The sequence below is a fragment of the Triturus cristatus genome, chromosome 9 (genome assembly GCF_964204655.1).
Source record: "Triturus cristatus chromosome 9, aTriCri1.1, whole genome shotgun sequence".
Taxonomy (NCBI): Eukaryota; Metazoa; Chordata; class Amphibia; order Caudata; family Salamandridae; genus Triturus; species Triturus cristatus.
In genome coordinates this window covers 886015645-886039841 of record NC_140592.1, presented here as the reverse complement: position 1 = coordinate 886039841, position 24197 = coordinate 886015645, and the positions used below count along the sequence as shown (strand labels likewise).

Here is a 24197-nt window from a genome sequence, read left to right as displayed (position 1 = left end):
TGCTCCGTTAAGGTTTTATGCTGTTTTTTTCTATCTTCTTCAGCCATCGCTAAAAACTTCTCCAATATTTTCTGTAGTTTCTCCTGACTTTGCACCATTCTGGTCATGACTGCCTCCATTTCTTTCAGTTTCACTTCTGACACCAACTGTGGGAGGGATGGGCGGGAAAAGAAGCTAGAAGGCTGAATATGTTTTTTGTTTTTTTCAAGTTTTATATAGCGCAAACTTGACTCGGAGGTATCAGAGCACTTTACATGAGCACAGTTGCATTACAAATGGACCCATTCATCACAGGATGTTGAGCGTCCCTGCCGAGACTCAAACCTGGCTCCGCAGCTTCGAGGTCAACCGCTATAGCCGTAAGGCCACATTTTCGCCCCAATCCACATCTCTCTCTCCTTTTCTTAATGTTGGCTTATTTTATTGTCAAGTTGGTTATGTGCTGGTTTGTTCAGTAAGAAATGGCCTTGTTCAACTTTCTTCTCTCTCCATCTAGATAGTCGGCTTCATCCAAAAGGGTGGTACCCGGAGGATCAGAAGGATAAAGGAAGAAGAAGGTGGCGGTTAGTATATAGGATTCTTTTAGATTTGGTTAGGATAGAGACCTTCACCACATCCAAGATGACAACGTGCCCTGACCACTGATCAAACAGTGAAAAGAGAAAAAAATAACCATAATAAAGAAAATAGGACAGAATTATCCCTGTTTTATGGCTCATCAAGTGGTCTTTTCTTACTTTGGGTATTGTCACAGATATGGGAGAAACCATTACCGATCTCGTGGGGATTACCTCTATTTATGTTTATCGGGCTCCGGTTTCATGGACACATTCTTTTGTCCTTTTTCCCCTGAGACCCCTTTCTAGGTATTAGTAACTATGAGCCACAAAAGAAAATCTATCCGTTTCGAACCAACCGAAGTCCCAGTCACCTTAGGCCTGCTGAAATTACTATAAGGGGAAGTCGGTTATCTGGTAAGAGAAATAAGAGGAAAAAGAAAGAAGAAGAAAAAATAATGCCCGTCCCACCTCCCAACCTTCTCATTTCAACAGAACCCTCCTGACCCCCTTTTGTTCCGTTTCTCCCTACCTGGGCCACATACTGCGACTGACGCACCTCTCCTGATTTGCGGCGATTTCTGCACGTCCTCCGTGGGTGACAACCATACTTCACTCTTAAAGGGCCAGACTGGCCAAGGAAAACATCTTCCCAAAGGCTTTCATGAATTTTGATTCCCTATTAGGAAGTGCAGCAGGGTCAGGATTCAGTCTACTGGTGGATGCCTGGACCACTACACTTTCAGGAGTAGGGTATTGCATGAGAGACGGTGGGTCACTAGGTACAGGTTTGTGTCTTCTTTACACTTCTCTATTTACCGGCAGGCAAGATGAAGGTGTGGCCCACGTGCCCTTCAGTGTGTCAGTTCGGGTTTCATTAAAGGGAATAAGTGGTTCCATGGAAGCCTATCCTTTCTACAGTACTTCAGTCAGGACCTCTGTTGAAACCTCAATGGATGGGAGTTGCATGTCTGGCCAAGTGGCAGTCCGCTGAATGAACACTGTAAAAGCTGCTGATTCTTTTGTAGAAGGGGAGGGGAATCCAACTCAGTGTCCTGGAACGGATCCAGCACACCGGCCTCTTGAAGATCCATATAAAGATATTCCTTATCATAGGGATGCATCATCCCCACGATCATCCTGACAATGCTCAGAGTGAGAGCCAAAGGAACAGAAACTATCTGTGTGTGAGTTTTAGGTAATGCCAGTGTTCTGTTGGAATCAGAATGTTGTTTGGACGAGTTGCGCCAAAGGTTGTGGAGTCCAGGTCGTGAGAGGTTCACCCTGGAGTCATATAAAACAATTGGTTCTTCTTTTGGAGTCAGTGCACCTGGGATAGAGGAGGTCTGCAACGGGTTTTAAGTTGGGTTGGATGTCGGCTCCGGAGTCGGAGCGGACTCAGCAGCAGAGTCAAGATGCACGGATGGTACTGAGGATGGATCCACCAACTGTATTATAACTGGAAGCCTGCTCAGATCCTTGGAGACCACAGTCATTCACGAGGAGCCGGAAGGTTAGCGAAAACGTGAAGCATGGCTTCTTTAAAGCCTCTGTCTATTGTAGCATCACAGATGGATTCGGGAACTCTGGGTGCATCGAAATAAGTTGTGGAATTGGTTGCTAGGTAGAGATTAGGACCAAGAAACACCTTGATGCTCCCATGATTTTTCTGATTGACAGTGGCAGGACAAGGGATATTTTCGCTTAAATTTCTTGGGTTTATTTTAGACCTGAACTTATCTGACTACTTGGAATGAGAGAAGAATCTTTTAAAGGAACCACATCCACATCAGATTGGTAATGGGTTTATGTCTTCAACTTTGACCTGGATCAGGCCTTTCGCATCTTCCAATGGTGTCAACTTTATGTCGGTGATTGCCTAAGGGTTTATACCGAAGCAGCCTGTGCATGATTTGAAGTGATGTGAGTACCCTAAGCACCAGAGACATACCTGGTGAGGGTCTGCCACAGACATCTGTTTGTGGCAGTCCTTACACGTCTTAAAGCCTATATTTTTCAGTGAGGACATGGTCCTCTGCACACTACAGAGAAATAATTTAGTGCGGTAACTCACTAAATATGAGAAATAAATGTTAGGGAGCAACTTCTAAGTCTGTATCCAAAGGCGGGGAAAGAAAGAACGAATGTCAGAAATAGGAGGTGGCGTTTATATGGGGCTCCGATCTCACTTCTGGAGTTTTTCAAAGCCAAAGCAGAGCTGCACAATGCCACCAATCAGAGCTCATGAGCAATTCAATGAAAAATCTTAGATCCAGTACCAATACCTGGGGGTATTCACAAAGTGAGGAATATGCGGCTAGAATTCTTCATCAGAAAAAGTATTGTTTTCATTAGACTTTTGTGTTTTTGAACAGTGCCCACTCCAAAAGTGTGTCCACTGTTAACCAGCCAAGAAGTGAGTGCTTTGTAATCACACAATCAGATGACTGGCTGGAAAGGCACTTACGAGATACCCACATAATACAAGACTATTCTGTGGGGAATTGGGAAAGTTTAAACTGAGTTTACTAGTTTTTAATACATTTGCCCATATTCAGATTCCTCTTCCACATTAAAATAAATATATGGCATCGAAAGTAGTAAAGGAATACATAAAAGGATGCAATTGGAACTTGTTTGATAAGCAAGTCCTACAACAAAGTTAATCATACTGTTGTGGGCAGCTATTATTTATTGTTTTGCTTTACTTTAAAGGAACACATTCTAGGTATCTGTATTTTGAATGGGTCACTGACAATGCGCTGAAGCACAAGCTGGTATCAGGTTCAATACCAGGTTTATCTGTATTGGAGCTAAAGTAATACGTACTTTTGAAAAACGGGGACAGCTTCTTAAGAGCTCACAAACCTTTTTAAGGACAAAGTTACATTTTAAATATTTTTTACTGAGAGATTACCAGTTGGCCCTAGATATTCTCAGTGCGACTCGGCAACTGTAGAGAAACTAAGCTGCTATGGTCCATACAAAGCTATGATTCCCTACGTCAAGACCCGAGAGGAAGCAAACTGAATTTATATCCAATCACTTAATCAGTGGTCTATTGGTAATGGAAAAAATCAAGTATCCCATCAGAGAAATTTTAACAAAGGTTGCATGTTGTTCTAGCATACCAGCAGCCACATTTTGAAAGTCAACATGAAATGATTGTAGTTTGTCTGGATTCAACTATCACCCGCCACTGACAGATGTATTTATCAGAACTCTAGAGATGTGATGCCGATCTTTTAAAGTCACCTGACATTTTAAGTTTGCAGGGAAATTTATTACGTTTCTGAAGAATAGCTTTGGACACACACAATGCACAAAAGAAACATTTTTGTAACTACCATTTACAAACAGAAAGACCAAGGTAAGGTAACATGCTTCCTTCCCCTGTTACACTTAACGAAGAAGCAAAGAAGTACCAAGGGAGCAGGCACTACCAAAAAGCAGAAGCAGGCCTCCGTTGTCCGGCTTTTCTCAATCACTCCTGATTCGCCTCTAAATTTCAAATCTAATACCGAAGGAACAAAGGAATCAATTACCAACAATTACCAACTCTGCTACAAACTGCACTCGGAAAAGTTGTGATTTTTTTACATCCTACGAAATTCTATGCAGCAATTTCATTCATAACTTTACATACTTCTCATTTAAGGGCCATGGCAGGGATCGGATTGTTTTCCAAGCTGGACAGTGGCACTGTAGGTGATATCAGTCTGCCTTCTTTTCCCCTCATAGATTTTACACATGACCATGTTTTTACTATTCTTAGCAAGAGAACACTGTTACACTTTTACTTCTGAATTAAAGCTCTGTTGCAGCACCTTCAAGGCGCTTACCCTGAGTGAGCCGGTTCATTTAGACAACCAGCTGGTAGGCTACAGCGAGCACAGGTGTTATCGCAGCAGGCATATTCTATCCTGAGTTTCTGACATTTCTATGAGCAGCCTATTCCAGGCAGGCTTTTTCAATTTCTGCACCTGATTTACAGAACTTCCTATCACGGATATTTGTCTTATGTGAGATTCTGTCTTTCTTTTTGGCTCCAACATATACATTTTCAGAATAGTTTTCCCTGGTTCTTGTAACTATAAACTACTCTTTTAGAGTTCTTATTCCTTTATGCTATCTCTTTACTAAAAGCTTTTATTCCTGGTGCTCTCATCTGATCTTTTACATTGTTATTTTAAAAATAATATGCATTTGTTGCTTTGAGTTTCAGATATATTTAGCAATTATTTAGAAATGATTCAATCGACAGTATTGTTTCTGATGAAGTACCTTTTGAAAAGGCAGCGTTTTCGCAAATAAAGAAAAGGTGCATTTAAAGCAATAGACAGAGACTTTAGGAACAATTGTGGTGTCTAAAACATGAATTTGAAGCTTATGGAGAATGAGAATGTTTAGTCGCATCAATATCCTTATTTGTGCTAATTTACGGACTTCTTAAAATAAAAACGTATAGGTCTGCAGCAGTCCTGCCAAGTATCACACATCAGGTGTGACACTCATGCATGTCAGTGCGGTGTTCCGCATCACCGTACTGAAATGCAATGTCACGCATTTTTAATGCTACTCAGAAACTTGTGCTGACTTGTGTGCAGGCTCTGCTCCCAGGCGCTGCACTGCAGACTCACTTGCCAGCAGAGCTGGCTCAGATAGTTAAACAGTTAATCTGTCTCTCTGGCTCATCCTCTGAGAGTCAGTGAGGTGCTACAATGTTACAATCTGCGACTGCCCTGGCTTTAACTCCCAGTCCCGCTGCACGCCCACCGTGCGGCTGTCACTCACTGAAGACACACACTGACTCACTCACTGTTGAAGAATCGACCTGGGCGCGGGGGGGCCTGCCCTCACACAGCTCAGCAGAGGTTGCTACTGGCTGCTGTGGCGCAGCGGGGGGGATTATTAATCGAATGGGACCTCATCATGTCTGGCTGCCTGCACAGGAAGTGAGTTCCCTGGTTGTTAGAAGCGGCGGGGGACTCGAGAGAGACAGACGAGTTGAGTGCCTGCTGCCTGTCAGCCTGCACATAACATTTTATATTATTACCGCCCGGCCGCGACCCTCACTGTGACTGTCACTACAGTCTCAGCAATGGGCCCGCGCATCAGGCATTGTGATCCTCCAGATGATTGCGGGAGAGTCTGGAGACCCCGTGTGGCTCACCGCCGAGGCAGCCAGACGGTCCGCTGGCAGTGAGTGTGACTGTGAGACAGAGAGATAGAAGTAAGTAATAAATGGCCAGGCAGCCGCCAATGACGCAAGTGTAGTGTGTTGTGAAGTTGCTGAGCACAGAGGAGCACACCGTCCTCTTCATGCAGCTGCTGAGCCTCAGAATCAGTGCGGAGTGTTGAGGCCATGATGAGACTGCCTGTGCAAATAATTGTCGTCTGCCTCAAAGAAAAGTGAGTGCAGCCTGGAGTGTGAACTCTCTCTCACTCTGCTTGACCTACAAATGTGTTTTCACTGGATAGCGCTAGCTCATGATGACAATACTGGTGCCATACAACAAATTACTTTCAGCACGGCCACCGTCGCAGTTAAGTCAGCAGAGCTGGTGTTGTATTCATTAGCTCTATGACAGTCTGTTGATGTAATCTGGGGCTGGGCGGGTTGCAGCGCGCCAACCAGGGCAGACACCACTCACGGTTCGCTAATGATTTGTATTAGGCTTGAGCAGAGCATTGCTGAAGTCTACTGTATTCAGATAGTTACAGCGTCCTGATTGCACTAGTGCACCATACTCACTCTCCTGAGGCTTGCCAATGCCCGTGCTGTCTGCGGCGGCTCGCGAGTCATCGGACTACTGACTCTTTCACTTATGATATAATATGTATTAAAAACAACCTACACTGAAATAATTTGTGATATTTAGGCAGCTGGCATCAATTAACTCAGCTGAGAAGATTCGTGTATTGGGGGCCCTCAGTAGCACTAGCGTGCAGTGCCAGCACTGGTACCTGTTCTCCATTAATATGTGGCAAATAGTTGCATTTAACATTCTGGTACCTTTCTCGACAAAGCGGGTCCTGATGAATTGCTGCTGCCGCCCAGTGCTGGCTGTGTTAAATTACAGGAAGAGCGACACCTGTGTTCAACTTCCTGTCCTCGACACACAAGTGCAGGTAGTGCCCTTTCATTTCTGGTGCTTGCTTTGAGGCAGTTTTAAAATCTTTGGTTTTATCGTTGCTCAAATGTGTGTAATTTCTATATTTACACGTTTCGCTCGCCTTCATTGCTCGTGATAAGTGTCACTCAGTCGTTGAAATGTCACTCATAATTACACTGAAATTATGAAAATGTCACACATGGCAATCTGAAACCTTGGCAGCTATGCGGCAGGTTAACGCAAAGATGCCCATTCTGGCTGCCTAGTCGGAAGAGGCCACCGAAATAACACAAAGAGGTCTAACAATATTTCCCTTCTTTCAAGTACAGTTAGGTTAGACAATTTCGAGATCGGGAAATACACACAGCATATTGGTGACTCAATATCAAAGACCTTCGAAGTTCTTATAGGTACTTTTCTTCACCAAACCCACCCGGCTGCCAGCCCACCAGACGTCTGATAAGGACCAAAACTGATACAATTATAAAAAGATAAAGTGGTGATAGGAGACCTTAATATCTTCGGGTGCCATAACACAATTGCATTTTTGAGGCAAATATAAGACTGCTTCATTTCTTGGCACAATTTTTGCACATACTCATTATGATTTTAATGAATGATGAAATTTAAGACGCCATTTACTACACAAAAACATCTGCTAGAGGCTGTAGCGCAACAGCAAAGTGACACCAGGGGATTTAAATGCGTTGCAAACGTTAATATGAGTGCCACATTTAAGTACATCGTGAGAAGTGAAAGGAATAATGCCAAAACCCCACAACTGCTTCCAAAGGACTGGTATGCATAATAAAAGGCCTGCCTTTCAACATTAATTCATGAATTATAAAACATTAAGAACTTTAAGACGCCAAGACCAGTTTTCAGTGTTTCTCTGACCTGCTGTACGGCTCTGCCACAGCACTACTCTCGCTACTACATTTCCGGAAGAATATGTAAGCAGTACTCCGTAACATTTTGCTGTTTCTTTGTAGTTTTATAGGTTTACGTTAGCATCATGTTCCACATGTCACTACATAAATAGTTTTGAGATTGTCCGTAGGCATAAACACTACTCTGAAAAGTGTGCCGCGCCCTGGAGCCGGCGAAATATTAATGTATCCTAAAATGGTTACCTCAGCACTTGTTTTATATGTTTTCAAAAGAAGAGATGCTCGTGTTTCAAGGAATGTCCAAAGTTTGACTTCGTTGTCCCAGCTGACAGGAAACTCAGAATTGCCCAGTGTGAAGATTTTATCAATAGCGTGCTCTCCAAGTAAGTGTTCTTTTAGTTCATCTGTCAAAAAGAAAATGACAACCTATCATACACAAGCGGCACTAGTATTGGAAAACGTATGAAATAAACATTTAAAAACACAACACAATTATGACTCATATGCACACCTTTTCATTGAGCTACTTTTACACACGTATTGTAATCACTGCACATTAGATTTGTTAAGAGTTGAAAAAGAAATGTTATTCATTGCACCGTGCCACTGTTGCACATATATAGGAGAATGTTTCTGTGTGTGCATCCATTCGTCAACCCATCTAGATTTTTTAAATTGCATTCTAGAGGAAACGATCAGAAACAGTACAAATTTCCGCAACCTTTAACTCAAAAACAACCTGCTCAGCAGACCCTTCGTCATTCTGCGCTGCCATCTGAGTTAACCTGTAATCTTTTATCGGATTCCCAAATAACTGTCTAGTACCAACTTTGTTAAAACAGCGCGCTTGTCTCCATTCAAAGTGCCATAAACATCGAATCCGAAGGTGGTCCATTGGAGACAGAGCCCAACACGCCTCGCACACATCTACATTCTTTAACACACCTGTATTCTTTCAGAAAGGGACTCATATTAAGCTTTTACAAAAAGAGAGGCTAATATGGCATTTTCAATCCTCCGGTACTCAACAACCACTTCTCTTCCACAAAACACTTGAATCTTAAGAATTTACCTTCACTCATGCAGAATACCCGAAGGAACGCCAGCAGCTGGGCAGAGATAGGCGGCTCAGTGATATGCAGTGCAAATACGCTGGACCTGACAAAAAGAAACAGTTAGATTGGTGCAGGATTGCATTTAATATGGACTCCTTCATTGCTGAAATTATTACAGTCGTTAAGGGATCTCGACCTCGGGTGTTGTGCTGAAACAAGGCACCATAACATATTTAAAATGAAGGAAATATTGGGAATACAGAGACTAATGTCGAGCGAACAATGCTACCTTTCAACAACAATCTGACCCATTTCTTTAAGCGTTACACAAAGCAAGCTTAAAAAAGTAAAAACTGACCATATCTGCAATGTTTAAAATGTTTACTAGCTAAATGAGAGAAAATAAAAATGCAGCAATCAATATTAAAACGGTAGTCCTGTCTACATGAACAAGTTAGTTACGTTTGGGAATGCTTATTTTGTTGGATTCCTCACCTTTTCACTATCCCCCATGCGCAGCATTCCACAGAAACTTTTGTCCATAGCTCTCCCTAGTCGACTGTTTCAACGGTGTTAGGCTTCAACTTGCTACCGACTTGGTGGGTGTCCGTCTGGACCTGCCTGGGCTGAAAGTGCCGTCCCGCTTGCCTTCGACCCCTTCTTGGCCCCTCCCTGCTCCTCCGGGTCCCTGCTTTGTGGCATCCCAAGGACCCTGTGTGAGCACTTCATCTATCCAGCCTGAGGCTGGGTTCTGACATCTCACTCCTTTGGTACCCCTGCCGTGAGGCATCCCAAGGGCCCTATGGGAGCATCACATCTACTCTGTCTGTGGCTGAGTGCCGCTCTTAGTTCCCTCAGTGCCTCTGCTGAGAGGCATCCCAAGGTTAGCCTTCCATCTACCTCTAGTAATTTATCTCATTTGTCTATCTTGCTAGGGTTTTTTTCCGCCACGCTACCTACGGTTTCACGATCGGAGGGAGCTCCCCCCTTCCTCCGCTACCCCTTCCTTCTACGCGAAATCCATCTGTTCCAGCACCCCCAAGACGTTCAGCAGTAACATACCAATTACCACCCCTGTCAGGTGCACCCCGTCCTCCAAGTGATAACCTGGGGATCTCAAGTTTATGAAACCATGACTTACGAAACCCCAGCCATTGGCCTTATATATCTTTGCCATAGTGATATTCAGTTTGCATCTGGATTTTTCAACCACACCTAAGTCAATGGCCCCCCTCCATGATCTCCGCACTATTATTTCTGAGAAAATTATTTCTTATGGGCGCACAGGTCTAGTCAAGGCTGCATTCTTCATAGCAGGCCCCTCCTCCCCAGTGTCACCAGGTTGTTGCCACCACGTCAGGTATGCCACCTTGCCCCATTGCTGCCCGAACTGCGGGGAGAAGTTGGTCCCACTTCATTCCCAAACTTCTCAGCCAAACTATCTCGGTGTCCCGCAACCAAATTCCGCCGAATTCGCGTCTGGCTGCTGCCCATGGTTGCCCTCGCCTTATGTGGGAGTGACCCACGATCCATACCTTCTTGTGCCGCTCGGTAGGACCTAAATGGGGGGGGAAGCCATGGTTGTGTTCCCCGGGTGCTATGTATCACTGAACTAGGCACACTGGGCAGCATGATTCGTCCTTGATGTAATTTATTCTAGTCCACCTCCCCTTGCCTGCCTGGTCCTTTTGACCGCCGCAGCAGGACATACATGTGCCCTTCCCTTAGCTCTATGTCGGTCCCGTGAATGCACTTGGTCTCCGGGTCACCCACAGCTGGGGCCACCAACTCGCTGACTCTGTATGCCCCAAAGAACGCCAGCGCGAACGCTGCCCAGAATAGTATGGCTTCCCTCTCTGAGGTGCATATTCCCCCAAGGGCCCCTATCATACGTCGTAGTATGTCGAAGTGGATGGGCATTCTTGTGTCCTTTCTTGTTTGTTGCATCCTAACCCATCTCTTCAATGCCATTCTACATTGGAAACCTCTAGTCGGGTCCTTCCCTCCCCTGCTGCCATTTTCATGTTGTATGCTGCGGCATTCAGGTGAGACTGGGCCCAGGATTTTGTCTTTCCCAACAGGGAGGCCCATTCTATGAAGTTCAAGACCTCCCCTTGCCCTGCCGGTGGACCCCCTGTCGCAGCAGTAAATGTTGCCCAGCACTTACAGTAACGGTTCTTTGTTTTTGGGGCCAGTGCGTTGTCCAGCATCTCCTCTAACCCAGGTCTACCCATGCACATGCTTCTTTCGGCACCGGGGTCATCCCTTGGTCTGCGTCTGGGGTGAGTTCTTGGAATTTCGGTCACTGAAAACGAGAAATGGCATCCGCAATTGAGTTGCCTACCCCTGGGATGTGTCGTGCCCTAGACGCGATGTTCGTCCTCAGCTAGCAGTCGACTAGTCTGCACAGCAGACTGACCATCGTCGCACATTTCGCTGGACCCGTATTGATTACCTGCACCACTGCGTGGTTGTCGGACCCTAGTATTATCTGTCTGTTCGCCATCCGTTCAGCCCAAATGTGGAATGCAACCATGATGGGGAACAATTCCAGTAATGAGATGTTTGCGGTGGCCCCTGCCATTTTCCAGGTCTCAGGCCAGCCCCTGCCGTCCCTAGGATGGCCCCGAAGCCCCCGGATATTTCTGTTGTTAATCGTGCACCTTTTGCGCTCGTATAAAATAAGTGCTGCAGCACTCTGGGGGGACTTTCCGATGAAAACGCAGGCCAGGGTCCCGAATGCTCTCAGCCAATTTTCTAGTGACCGCTCTACCCTGGGCTTACGTCTTTCCCTCCTGTCCTCGTCTTTTTTGTCTTGCGCCGTCAGTTCCCAGCCTGCTTGGCGTACTTCTAGCAGGGAGAAAAATGTCTCTAAATTCTTTCCTCCATATTCTTTCCTTTACCGCTATTGGGAGGATATTGGCCAACCCCAGGAGTTTCGTTGTGGTGGGAGGGTCACCTGGGGAGGGGCGCAGAGTCCTCTTGTATTACCAACTCACCCTGCTTTACCTGTTGAGGTTTTTCTTTTCCCTTGCTGTTGCCCCTTTGGTCCCCCCCCCCCCCCCCCCCAGTCTGGTCTTTGTTCTGGTTCCTGGCTAGCCCCATTCCTTTCAGTACCCCATTAAGGGCCTCCCCCGAAGGGGGAACTTGTCCCAGGCCATTGCCACAAGGGCATCCATCCTGCTGGGTATGCCGGTCCCTGCTCCCATGCCTCCCCAGGGAAACCCTGCTGATCCCTTCTTATGCCCTGACTGCCATGGAGGATGTATGGGCCAAGGCCCTTGCATTGCTAGATTACTTACGCCTAGTTGCGTGCCCAAGTTCACAATTTGCCCTAGCCCCCTTTCGGCTGGGCCCGCATGCTGCCCGTTGTTGCGCCCTCTCCTGTCGTCGTGCGTGTGCTGCTTACCATCCTCGTTATGGACCACCGTGCTCCGCCCTCTGCGTGACTCCTGGGGGCCTCCGTGCTGGCTACAGACCCCTCATCATCACTGCTCTCTGCTATCTGAGCCAGATACCTTCTCCGGGGTTGCTTCCCTCCTGCTCTTAGCCTGTGTGCTTCTAACTCTGCCGCGCTGTGCCCTCCTGGCAGCGGAAGTGTTTGCCCCCGCCTTAGTGACCTTTGCGGGGGCCGCCGTCTTGACTCCATGCCCCTTGCTTCCTGGCTTCTTAGGGGGTGGTGCTGTAGGGGGTGCCCTCCGTTGCTTCTTCCCTTTTCCGCTGGCTCCCTCCCTGATCTGCTGGTCCATTCATGTTTTCCTTTTTGGGCTACCAAAGCCCTAGCCTTATCCAACATTGCCTGTAGATTGTCGTCCAAATCCAGCCTATATCCCCTCAGCGCTTCTTTTGGCCCTTTTGGCGGCCTCCGGACGCTCCTGCGCTACTCTGAAACATGCTGGGGGCCATGTATCCCTCCCGGCTGCCCCACGCCTGTTGGCCATTTTGCAGGTCTTGTGTGCCCTTCTTAGTTATTGAGTAGGAAAAGGAGGGAGCAGAAAATCCTTATGGGGTGAAAGAGGTCTGCCTGCTGAGCCCCCACAACCAGAACTGCCCAATAGTCTCTCTAGTGTCCATACGTGGATTTAGAGTGAGGCTTAAATGCTCCTAGCCCCAGCTTCCAGAGAGAGACCCCTGGTCGGTCTGCAGCCCAGCCCGGTACTCCTGGAGCTTTTCTTCTCCCATCAAATACTGCCACAGCCAAGGCCCCAAGCTACTGCCCGCGCCCTCTTCCCAAGCTCTTTTTGGGCGCAGTAGCGGTGTGTAGCCCTCTGCCGGTTTTAAAGCTATTTTCCACCGCTCGCTGCCAATGGAGCGTGAAGCAGCTAGAGGGGTTTGTGTGCCTTTAAGGCGAGAGCTTTTCAATCAGGCCCTGCCAGCAGCCTTGTCACTTCTCCTGGCTTCCGGCCCGCAGCGTATTGCCGAGCCGAACACTATGCTCGCCGCCTCATGTCCCTGGCTCCTGGTGTTACAAACCAAACCGGAGCCTGCTCCCAGAATGCTCCAGGGGAGCTGCGGGACTGTCCGATGATGACGCTGGAAAGTGGAACCGGATCCTGTCCCACGCCTGATCCGCTGCAGGTAGGCCTGGAAGCTCAGTCCTTCTCCGTACTGCCTGACACCTGATCCAGTAACCGCTGGTTCTGGCTGCCTTCTCCCGGACCACTGGTACCACTGCGCTGCCCCTCGGCGATCCACCCGGCGAGGATTCCGTATTCTTTTACCACGGGGTTGGGGAATGTGTGCTTGGTGGGCCTTGCGCTCCCTTCGTATTCCCCCCTCGCCGCTTACCAGCTCCAGCCCCCCCCTGGATTGGGGGGGGGGGGGGGTGTAACTTCCCCTGGGGCCCCATTTCGCAGGCTTGTGACCTTAGGGGGTGAGGGCTTCCCGCCTTCAAACGGCGTTTCTCCCGGGCCCCTATTGTGTCCGGCTTCGCCTTCCGCCGGCTGGGCTCCATCTGGACAAAGTCCTCTTGTGTACCGCATTCCCTCTCACTCTGCCCACATATCCAACAAACAGCTGGTCATCCAATCTGAACTTACGAGTTCTGTCTATATAGAAGCTGACAACCCTCTTAGGGTCCAAAAAATGTAGCCTCTCCTCCTCCTTTGATGGATGCAGAGGAGGGTAAAAAGAAGGCAAAGTAATTAACTGTCCCAAGTAGAATGGAGTGACCACCTTTGGCAGGAAAGCAGCTCTGGCTCTAAGCAACAACGTATCTGCATGAAAGGTAGTGAAAGGAGGCTTAGTACTAAGGGCCTGTAGCTCACTCACCCTCCTAGCAGAAGCAATCACTACTAAAAACAGTTTTAAAAGTAAGAAACCTTAACAGGCAACTGTGCAAGGGCTCAAAAGGAGAACCCGTAAGAAATTAAAGCACTAGATTAAGATCCCACTGAAGCATAATAAACCGAGTGGGAGGAAATGTTTTAGTAAGCCCCTTAATGAACCTCACAACTATAGGTGACTTAAAAACGGAAGGTTGATCAGGCAAACAAAAGAATGCTATAGGGCAGAATAATACCCTTTAACAGTTGCAACAGCGCAACCTTGCTGCGCCAGGGGAAGCGTAAAACCGAAACCATCCAACAAACAGGCTTTCAAATGGTCAATTGCCTTCTCTCCACACCATTTCACAAATTTCGCCATCTACCAGCATAGACTGTCTTGGAGTCTCTTCTGGCAGATAAAATAACATCCACCACATCAGATAGGAGAGAGAAAGAACTCTGGTTGCCCCGTTCAATCTCCAGGCATAAAGGTGTAAACAGGTCTAACTGAGGAACCACTTAAGGATGGAGACACCACTGAGACTGTCCGCACGTACATTCAGAACTGCAGCTAAGTAATTTGCGATGATGCAAATCAGATGGTCGCGAGTCCAGGACCAGTCGCAGAGCTTCTCTGCAGAAAATATATGACCCTGCTTTTCCCTGCTTGTTTATATCACATCATGGTAGTATGGTCTGTTCAGACCTGAACTGACTGACTGCGAAGGGAAGGGAGGAAGACCTTGAGAGCCAGACGTATCGCCCGCGATTCCGGAAGATTGAAATGCAACAATCTTTCCACTGGAGACCAAAGACCTTTGATTTCCAGTTACCCCAGAAGAGCTCCCCAATCTAGAGTGGAGGTATCCGTTATTACTGTGGCCAACTGGAGGTGGGGGGTGAAACGGCGTCCCTTGAGACAGACTGCCGGACACATTCCACCATTGAAGATCTGCCGCAGTGTCTCTGGAGCTCTTGACCAACTCCTTGAGATATCCGTTGTGCTGAAACCACTGCATGCAGAGGAGCCACTGAAGAGAACTCATGTGCCAGCGTGCATGGCTAACAACAGAATGCAAACCAAGCAGGTGCAAGACCTTCAGGACTGGAACCAAAGCTCTGTTCTGAAACAGCGGGATCATTGGCTGCATGTCCTGAATCCTCTGAGGAGGGAAGACACAACTCACTGAAATGTCCAGTACTGCCCCTATGAACAGGTTGTACTGAGAGGGCAACAGGTGAGACTTGGGTACATTTATTGAAAATCCCAAGCTGAACAAGAGTTGTGCTCTCAACTCCAAATGGCACAACACCATCTCTGGAGACTTGGCTTTGATCAGGCAGTCGCCCAGATACGGAAATACTAGTATCCCTGACCTTCTGAGATGTGCCGACACCACTGCCATCACCTTTGTGAGGACCAAACTGATAATGTTGAGACCCCACCATAAAACAAAGCTACTTCCAATGCATTTTCAGAACAGGGATGTGAAAATACTCATCCTGCAAATCGACCAAAACCATCCAGTCTTCCTTCTCCAGTGCAAGAAGTACCTGTGCCAGGGTCAGCATTTTTAACTTTTCCTGCACGAGGAACAATTTGAAAATCCTGAGGTCTAGGATTGGCCAGAAACGACCATCCTTTTGGGCATCAGAAAATGTATTGGGAGTAACATCCCTGACTTTACTGGTCTGGAACCAACTCTACTGCACACTTCTGAAGCAGCGTCTGCACCGCCTGCTGGAGGAGCAGAAGATGCTTTTCCGCACAAGGATCTTGTCGGGGGTGGGGTGGTGGGGGGGGACAAGGGGATACTCTTGGAAGGGCTGGGCATATTCATTCTCTACAATGTCTAAAACTCAGAGGTCTGTAGAGACAGACCTCCAGTGAGGCAGACAATAGGTCCCTCATCCTCCAACTGGGCAAGCATACTCTAAGATGGTGAGCTGCTTTCCTGCAACACTGGCCGTGAAAAAAGAGAAGGAGGAGGCTGGTTGATGGACAGATCCATGCTGACTACCTCTGCCTCTTCCCCTGTAGCTCATACAAAGGGAATTTGAGGCTTGCTGCTGTTACTACTGCTGCTGCCAACTTCTTCCTTGAAAGTACAAGTTAAGGCTGAAACCTACGGAACTGCCTGTAGTCCTTAGGTTGCGAATGAATACCCAAGGACTTCGCAGTCGCCTTACTGTCCTTGGCACCAAACAACTATGCTCCATCGAAGGGAAAATCCATCAATGTTGCCTGTACATCTGGCGAGAAGCCCGACCCCGCTCCCAGGCATGCCTCCTGGTGGCCACTGAGTCAGCAGTGTCCAGACCTGACTGTACCAGCTGGCGAGCAGCTACTTGACCATCACTCAGGAGCTCCGAAAAATGGCCCTGGCGATCTCTAGGCTATTTTGGGATGACCTCCCTTGCCGAGTTGTTTGAAGCATGTACATAACACCCTAATAAACACATAGCATTTGTAGATTTAAGGGCCATACTTCCAGAAAAGAAGACCTTTTTGGAAGATTGCTCCATCCTCTTAGACTCCTGTCAGCTGGAGTTGTCGGAAAAGAACCACACAACAGTTTGGTAGAACAAGAAGCCTGTGCTACCAAGCTTTCAGGGGTGGGGTGTGATGACAAAAACACTGGAGCCGGCTTGTACCACCTGGCAACAGACCTTGACACTGCTGCCAAATACATAGGCTTTTTTCACATAGCAAGAATTGGTTCAGTAACAGCCTCATTAAATAGTAACAGTAGCTCAGACGATGATGTGGATGAACGAAGCACCCCAGTCAACAAGTTAGACTTTAACTCCGCAGAAGGTAGAGGCAACTCTAACATTGATGTCGTCTTTCTAATCACAGTGTGACAAGATGTAACTTCAGGTGAAGCTGTACCTTTCAGAGATAACAATTACCACTTGGGTAAGTATCTAGGCCACTTGCTACCTCCAATCCTTCAAATTCTGGATCCGAGACCACATTCTCGCCTTCTTCAATGTACTGATTCTCATACAAATACCTTTCTTCTTTGAAAAGCCTCTGAGCCTCTCTACCTAGATCTTATCTTATGAGTTGGCAGTGACTTGGGCAACGACGTTGGCAGCTGTTCATACAGCGGTGGATTCAGATCCGGGCGATACAATACCAATTTGGATCCGGACAGCGCCGATGAAGGATCGATCAGTATCAAAGTCTATCACCCTTCTTGCACTAGCAATGGTTGCAGCGGTCTCTACGCTGGTGGAGGCCAGGTCAGTGGAGTCATCGGCATGAAAGGCATAAAAGGAGCCTGCTGGTAATCTGCTTGAAAGCCTCTTAGGGAATAAGAAAGTGGACCCATAGGGCCAGCCAGTGCACCAGATTAAGTCGTAGCCCTCGCATAAAAGCTAAACATAGCATTTAAAAAGGTGGAAGGATCACCCCCAGGAGTCGGGAAGGAGTAGTTTCTTTTCTGTAACTCCAGTTCTGTAGTAGGGGTATCTCTGTTATAGTCATAATCTAGTGAATAGTCCCGCCCATGTGCGTGGACCCCGGAGCAATAAAAAATAATCTCTAAAGGTGACAAATCATGCAGACCTGCATACACCTTTAAGAGAGAATTTAATTTAAAGACAGATAATGCAGCCTATACCCACAGGCTACACTGTCCAGTACTTCAACTAGAATTCCACCAACATCCACAAACAGCACTGCCTGTCCAGCTTTTCTCCACATAGGAAAAAACCCTGCCTCTACCAGCAAAAGCCTCTGGAATGATAGAGAGGAAGGAGTGGACAGACAAGCCCCATAGGCTGCCATTATGTGGCTTAGAACAGGATACTGTGCCTTTAAGAAAACTTTCCAGATTTCCAGAACTTTCCCCAGTATCCCAGAATGCCCAGCAGGTCCCTTTTACTTTCAGTTCTTTTTGAAGGCGTAGCACGCCAGACCTGTAGCATTCTTCATATGAATAATTATCTCTCCACCGGGGAGGAGGGCGGGCGCTTATGACTATAACAGAGATACCCCTACTACAGAACTGGAGTTACAGAAAAGAAACTACTCCTTCTGTAGTAGGGGATCTCTGTGTATAGTCATAATCTAGTGAATAGAATGGCAAGCCCATCCCCACACAACAACAGCGGTGGAGAACAAACAAGACAAAACCACTACTGTGCGAACAAATTTCGCAGCGAGGCCTGCCCAACCTGAGCATCTGCCCTGGCATCCGAGTCCAGACAGTAATGCGCAGCAAAGGTATGGACCGACTTCCAAGTGGCCACCTTGCAGATTTCCGCAATAGGAACATCACGCAGCAAAGCCGTTGTGGCAGCTTTGCCCCTGGTGGAATGAGCCTTAGGTTTACCCCCTAAGGTCTTATTAGCCTTTTGATAAAACAATTGTATGCAGGACACAATCCACCGAGAAATGGACTGCTTAGAGGTCGCAAGACCAGTCCTGGCTGATCCATAATTAACAAACAATTGGTCAGACCTACGAATATCCTTGGTCTTATCCAGATAAAATTTCAACACCCTCCGAACATCCAGGGAATGGAGAGACCTTTACGCTGGCGAAGAGGGATTCTGAAAGAACGTAGGTAAAGTTATGGTCTGGTTGACATGAAAGTCAGAGATAACCTTAGGAAGAAATTTAGGGTGAGTACGCATCACAACCTTAGCAGCATGAAATACAGTATAAGGTTCTTGACAACATAATGCCTGAAGTTCACTCACCCTGCGGGCCGATGTAATGGCCACTAGGAACGCCGCCTTCCAGGATAGGTGCTGCAATGAAGCCTTGTGAATGGGTTCAAAAGGCTCCTTCATCAGTCTGGACAGCACCACATTCAAGTCCCAGGAAGGCGAGGGAAGTCTGACGGGAGGAAACCCTTTCTTCAAGCCTTCCAACAAATCCTTGACCACAGGGATCTGAAAGAAGGAAGTCTGTGAAGGGCATTTCCTGTAAGCAGTCAAAGCAGCCAGATGAACCTTAATGGAATGGAAATTAAGGCCAGACTGCGCCAGATGTAAAAGGTACGGAAGGATGACATCTTCCTTACATGTCGTCGGATCAAAGTTCTTGGACTTACACCAGATACAGAACCTCTTCCACTTGTAGGCATAGGATGTCCTAGTGGAAGGTCGTTTAGACTCCTTCAGTATGTCCATACAATCGTCTGGTAGATTCAGATGGCCATATTGCACTATTTCAGGAGCCATGCCGCCAAACTCAAAGACGAGAGGTTGGGGTGCACCATCCGCCCCCCGAACTTCGTGAGAAGGTCCGGCCTGCACAGCAACCGCATGTGAGGAAGGAGAGACCGGTGAAGTAGGTCCGTGAACCACCACTGCCTGGGCCATTCCGGGGCGATCAGGATCATCCGCGTCCTGGACTGGGACAGCTTGATGAGCACTGCCGGAATCAGGGGAATGGGTGGAAAAGCGTACAGAAAGCTGTTCGGCTAATCGATCCATAGCGCATCCCCCAGCGTCCCCCGCTGGTAGTACCTGGATGCGAAGTCTCGGCATTTGCTGTTTTCGGCGGTGGCGAACAGATCTACGTCTGGAGTCCCCCACCTTGCGAAGACTTCTCCTAGTACTTCGTCGTTTATGACCCATTCGTGGTTTTCCTGAATCAGCCTGCTCAAGGCGTCCGCCTGAGCATTCTGCACCCCTGGCAGATGCGTGGCCGTAATCGTCAGTCCTCGGGCCAGCAGCCAGTGCCAGATCGCCTGCGCCTCCTGCGACAGAGTGCGCGATCTCGACCCCCCCTGCTTGTTGAGGTAATACATCGTGGTTGTATTGTCCGTCTGTATCAGCAGCGAGTTGATCTGGAAGGACGGAAGGAAGGCCTTCAGTGCCAGGAAGACAGATCTGAGTTCCAGGAAATTGATGTGGTACGTCTATTCCAAAGGAGACCACTTTCCTTGAATCTGCAAGTCCCCGGAATGCGCTCCCCAGCCCTGGAGAGACGCATCCGTCACGACACTCGTCGTGGGAATGTCCTTGTGGAAGGGAACCCCCTTGAGGAGGTTTTCCGCCGAACACCACCACTTCAGAGACTGAAGAGCATGCAGAGACAGTCGTATCTTGTCGTCCCAAGAGCCTGTCCTCTGATCCCACTGATCCTCCAAGCACTCCTGCAGTGGTCTCATGTGTAGCCGTGCGTGAGGCGTGAGGAAGATACAGGAGGCCATCGATCCCAGTAGAGAAGACACCTTCCTCACTGTCGTCGACGGAGCAGTCCTGAGGTCCTGAGCCTTCCGAAGGAGTGATAACCGTCTCTCCTCCGAAGGAGACACGCTTGCTGACCGCGTATCGATGGAGGCTCCCAGGTACTGTATGCACTGGACCGGAGTCGGACCGATTTGGACATGTTGACGTGTAACCCCAGCTTGTGCAAGAGAGCGCACGTCCATCGGAAGTGATCTTGCGCTTCCGAGAAGGATGAAGCCTTGATCATTTAATCGTCCAGATACGGGTAGACAAACACCTTGTTCCTTCGCAGATGTGCCGCCACCACCGCCATGCACTTCGAGAAGGTCCTGGGCGCAGACTTTAGCCCGTATGGCAGTACTGTGTATTGATAGTGATTGGCGCCGACTTGGAATCGCAGGAACTTCCTGTGCTTCCGTGCTATGGGCACATGGAAGTACGCATCCTGTAGATCTATGGCACAGAGCCAGTCTCCCCGTTGCAGCTGAGGGTAAATCTGATGCAACGATAGCATGCGAAACTTCTCTCTGCGAATCCATTTGTTTGCCTGTCGCAAATCCAGAATGTGCCTGAACTCGTTCTTGTCCTTCTTGCGAACGAGGAAGAACCGAGAGTACAGACCTCTTCCCCTTTGAGACAGAGGTACCTCTTCTACCGCCTTTTTTCTCAACAAGATGTCTGCCTCCGCCTGGAGCTCTCAGCTGGAACTGAGAGCTGACCGGCGGAATCGTTGGAGGCGGGCTGATAAACCGAAGACTGTATCCATTGCAAACAATATTCGGCACCCACTAGTCCTGAGTAATTTTTCTCCACTCTGCCAGAAAAAGTTGAATGCTTCCCCCCACTGGAGTGGGTAACGGTTGAGGGGGAAGTAGCTGCTCAGGGCCGAGACCCGGCCGGGCCCTTGGTAGTGGTAGTCGCCTGCTGGCCTCCTCTACCCCTCTGGCGTTTCTGGAAGGGCTTCCGGAACTGCTGCTGTTGGTGCTGCTGCTGTCCCGAACCCTGCCCACGCCCTCTGCCCGTAGACCCGAACCGCCTCTGGAACGGGCGCTTCTTCTTCTCGGCCTTCTCCAACCCGACGGCCGTCAGGGTTTCCGCCTCCGCCTTCATGCGGGCCATCTCATCATCCGCATGTTTTCCGAACAGGGTTTCCCCCGAGAAGGGCAGGTTGGCCACTCTGTGCTACGCCTCTGGTTTGAGGGACGTCAGGCGCAGCCACGAATGCCGCCTCTGGTGGACGCCATGACAGTAGGCGTGGGCGGCCAACAAGGAGACATCCGCCGCCGCGCCGATCACCTGATTAGAAACCAGCATGCCTTCGCGCACTGTTTCCAAGAAGTCCTCCTTCCTGTCCCGGGGCAGCAGGTCCGCATACTGCTGCAGGGACTCCCACAGGGCCCGGTCGTAACGCCCCAACAAAGCACCTGCACTCACCGCCTTCATGGTGGTGGCGGCGGTCCCACACACCTTCCTGCCCGCAGAATCCAGCCAGCGGCTTTCTTTGTCAGGCGGGACCGTCGATGAAGGAGCGGTCGCATGTTGTTTCCTCGCCGCCGTCACGAAAACCGAATCCGGCTTCGGGTCCACCCTCAAAAAGGTAGGGTCCGACTCCGGGGCCCTATACTTTTTCATGAGCCTGGAGGGGGCGGCCTTCGTCACCGCGGGAGTGAGGAACAGCTCCAACGCGGGCTCCACCAGTCTTGGTACAAGAGGCAGTAGAGGGCGAGACAGATGTTTCTTATGAAGTGTCTTGAATATCACAGACGTCGTGGGTGTTGGAACCGTCACCGTGATACCCAACTTTGCTGCCCCTCTCAACAGCACCTCTTGGAAAGAGACCAAATCGTCCACCAGAGACACCCTAGTCCCCGGCGAGTCCGACAGCGTCGGGGAAAAGTCTCTGGTCGAGGACCGCGTGTGCGACCTGGACCTGTGCCTCCTACGGCGTCGTCCTGAGTCCGACGATGACCGTCCATGGCTCCGTGATCTTCTCCTCCTGAGAGAGCGGGAGCGCGAACTCTTCGGCTTCGGTCTGCCCGCCGGTCTAGCCGGTCCCGGCGACCGCGGACGTTGCGGCTTCGGAGTCCCCTGCGGCGGAGTCGGGTACCTCGGAAGGGAAACCGACCTCGGGGGAACCGCCGGCAGCCCCAACGGAGTGCATGGTAACGACCGAGGTGGGGGCGGCGGAGGCAGTGGTGCTAGCTGCGGATGTGGAGGCGGTGGTGTTGGCGGTGGTGGTGGAGGCGGAGTCGGAGGTGGTGGGGGAGGAGGCGGTGACGTAGGCATCCGAGGAGGCGTATACACCACAGAGTACACCGATCCCGATGACTCTCTCTTCCTCGACGTCGACCTTCGCCTCGACGGCGACCTTCGCCTCGACGGCGACCTCTGCCTCGACGGCGACCTCTGCCTCGACGGCGACCTCCGCCTCGACGGCGACCTTCGCCTCGACGGCGATCTTCTTGACGTCGATCATCTCGACATCGATCGTCTCTTCGACGGCAACGTCAACCGTCTCCTCTTCACCGACGGCGAACGGCGATCTCCCCTCGACGGCGAGCGCCGACGCCGGGTCCGATCTCGACGCCGACTGCTGGACGGCGACGACGAAGATGTCGATGTAGTCGACGGCGGCCTGTTCAGGTCCCTCGACGTCGACCGTCGACGCCGCTTCTCCCCAGAGCCCTGGGGAGACGGCGAACAGATGGTAGTCATCCTCCTCGACGCCGCCGTCGACGGGGAGTGGGGACGCTTACTGGTCTTCCTGCCCCTGGGGAGCCCACCAGAGGCCTCAGTATGGGTCAAATCAGCCCCTCCAGACCCACCTGGTGCCTTCAGCCTTCTCTCCTCCAGGACTTGAAGCCTGATCTTCATTCTGTCCCTCAGGGTCCTGGCTGAGAACGAGTGGCAGATATCACAGTCTTCAGGCACGTGGGACTGGGGAAGGCAACCTATACACACCTCGTGTGGATCTGTTTTAGCCTTTTTTCTACCACATTCCGGGCACTTGTCGAACAAGCCAGGCATGTTGACAGTACCAGCCACTAAGCACTTGAAAAAGTGACAAAAATTGACAAAAACTACAATAAACCCTTGAAAAGGGGAGAGCTCAATGCTCCAGGGTCCTGCTAGCAGGAGCCGGAAAAAAGAACAAAGTAAAAGGGACCTGCTGAGCATTCTGGGATACTGGGGAAAGTTCTGGAAATCTGGAAAGTTTTCTTAAAGGCACAGTATCCTGTTCTAAGCCACATAATGGCAGCCTATGGGGCTTGTCTGTCCACTCCTTCCTCTCTATCATTCCAGAGGCTTTTGCTGGTAGAGGCAGGGTTTTTTCCTATGTGGAGAAAAGCTGGACAGGCAGTGCTGTTTGTGGATGTTGGTGGAATTCTAGTTGAAGTACTGGACAGTGTAGCCTGTGGGTATAGGCTGCATTATCTGTCTTTAAATTAAATTCTCTCTTAAAGGTGTATGCAGGTCTGCATGATTTGTCACCTTTAGAGATTTTTTTTTTTTTTTTTTTTTGCTCCGGGGTCCACGCACATGGGCGGGACTATTCACTAGATTATGACTATACACAGAGATCCCCTACTACAGAACACTGGATACTCATGCTCCTGGATGGTCGGCACTGACACCGGATGCAGTAGAGGTACCACTGGATCCAAATCAGAGGTCGTTCTGTAGGAGTTACTGACCTCAAAGCTAGGACGACCCTGGAGGCACCCTGGAAGATGGAGTCGGAGACATTTCATCTCTCCCTTCCCCAGTCATCAGACCTTAGGACACCGACCTCGGCGAACCATTCCTGGAAGTGCGACATCAAGAAGCATGGCGCCACTCCTTCTTGTACTTCTGTTTGAACTAACTCAAAGTAAGCAGAGACAGTGACCCCATTGAGGCAGATACCTTTGACGACCTCTTTTCTGCTTTTTAGCTTTTGCCATAAAAAGCTTTGCCTCCCTTACTTTTAAAGCCTTCAGATTCATCTGACGACATGATGCGTAGGCTTCAACATCATGGTCAGACGACAGGCACCAAAGGCAATATTTGTGCAGGTGATGGACATTTGACTGCCACATTCGCTGCAGGGTTTGAATCCTGAATTCCTCGGAGGGAC

The 24197-nt window shown here is 49.1% G+C and overlaps 1 protein-coding gene across 2 annotated transcripts in view; it reads right to left on the bottom strand.

Annotated features, from left to right (window-relative positions):
• Positions 1 to 24197, bottom strand: part of SETD3 (SET domain containing 3, actin N3(tau)-histidine methyltransferase) — a 452863-nt gene that overhangs the window by 8142 nt on the left and 420524 nt on the right. For both annotated transcript variants that reach the window (XM_085626427.1, XM_085626428.1), the window contains exons 11-12: positions 8636 to 8721; positions 7807 to 7967 (exon numbers count right to left, since the gene is read on the bottom strand). In XM_085626427.1, coding sequence (XP_085482553.1) covers positions 7807 to 7967; positions 8636 to 8721 — 247 coding nt within the window. The remainder of the gene's footprint in view (positions 1 to 7806; positions 7968 to 8635; positions 8722 to 24197) is intronic.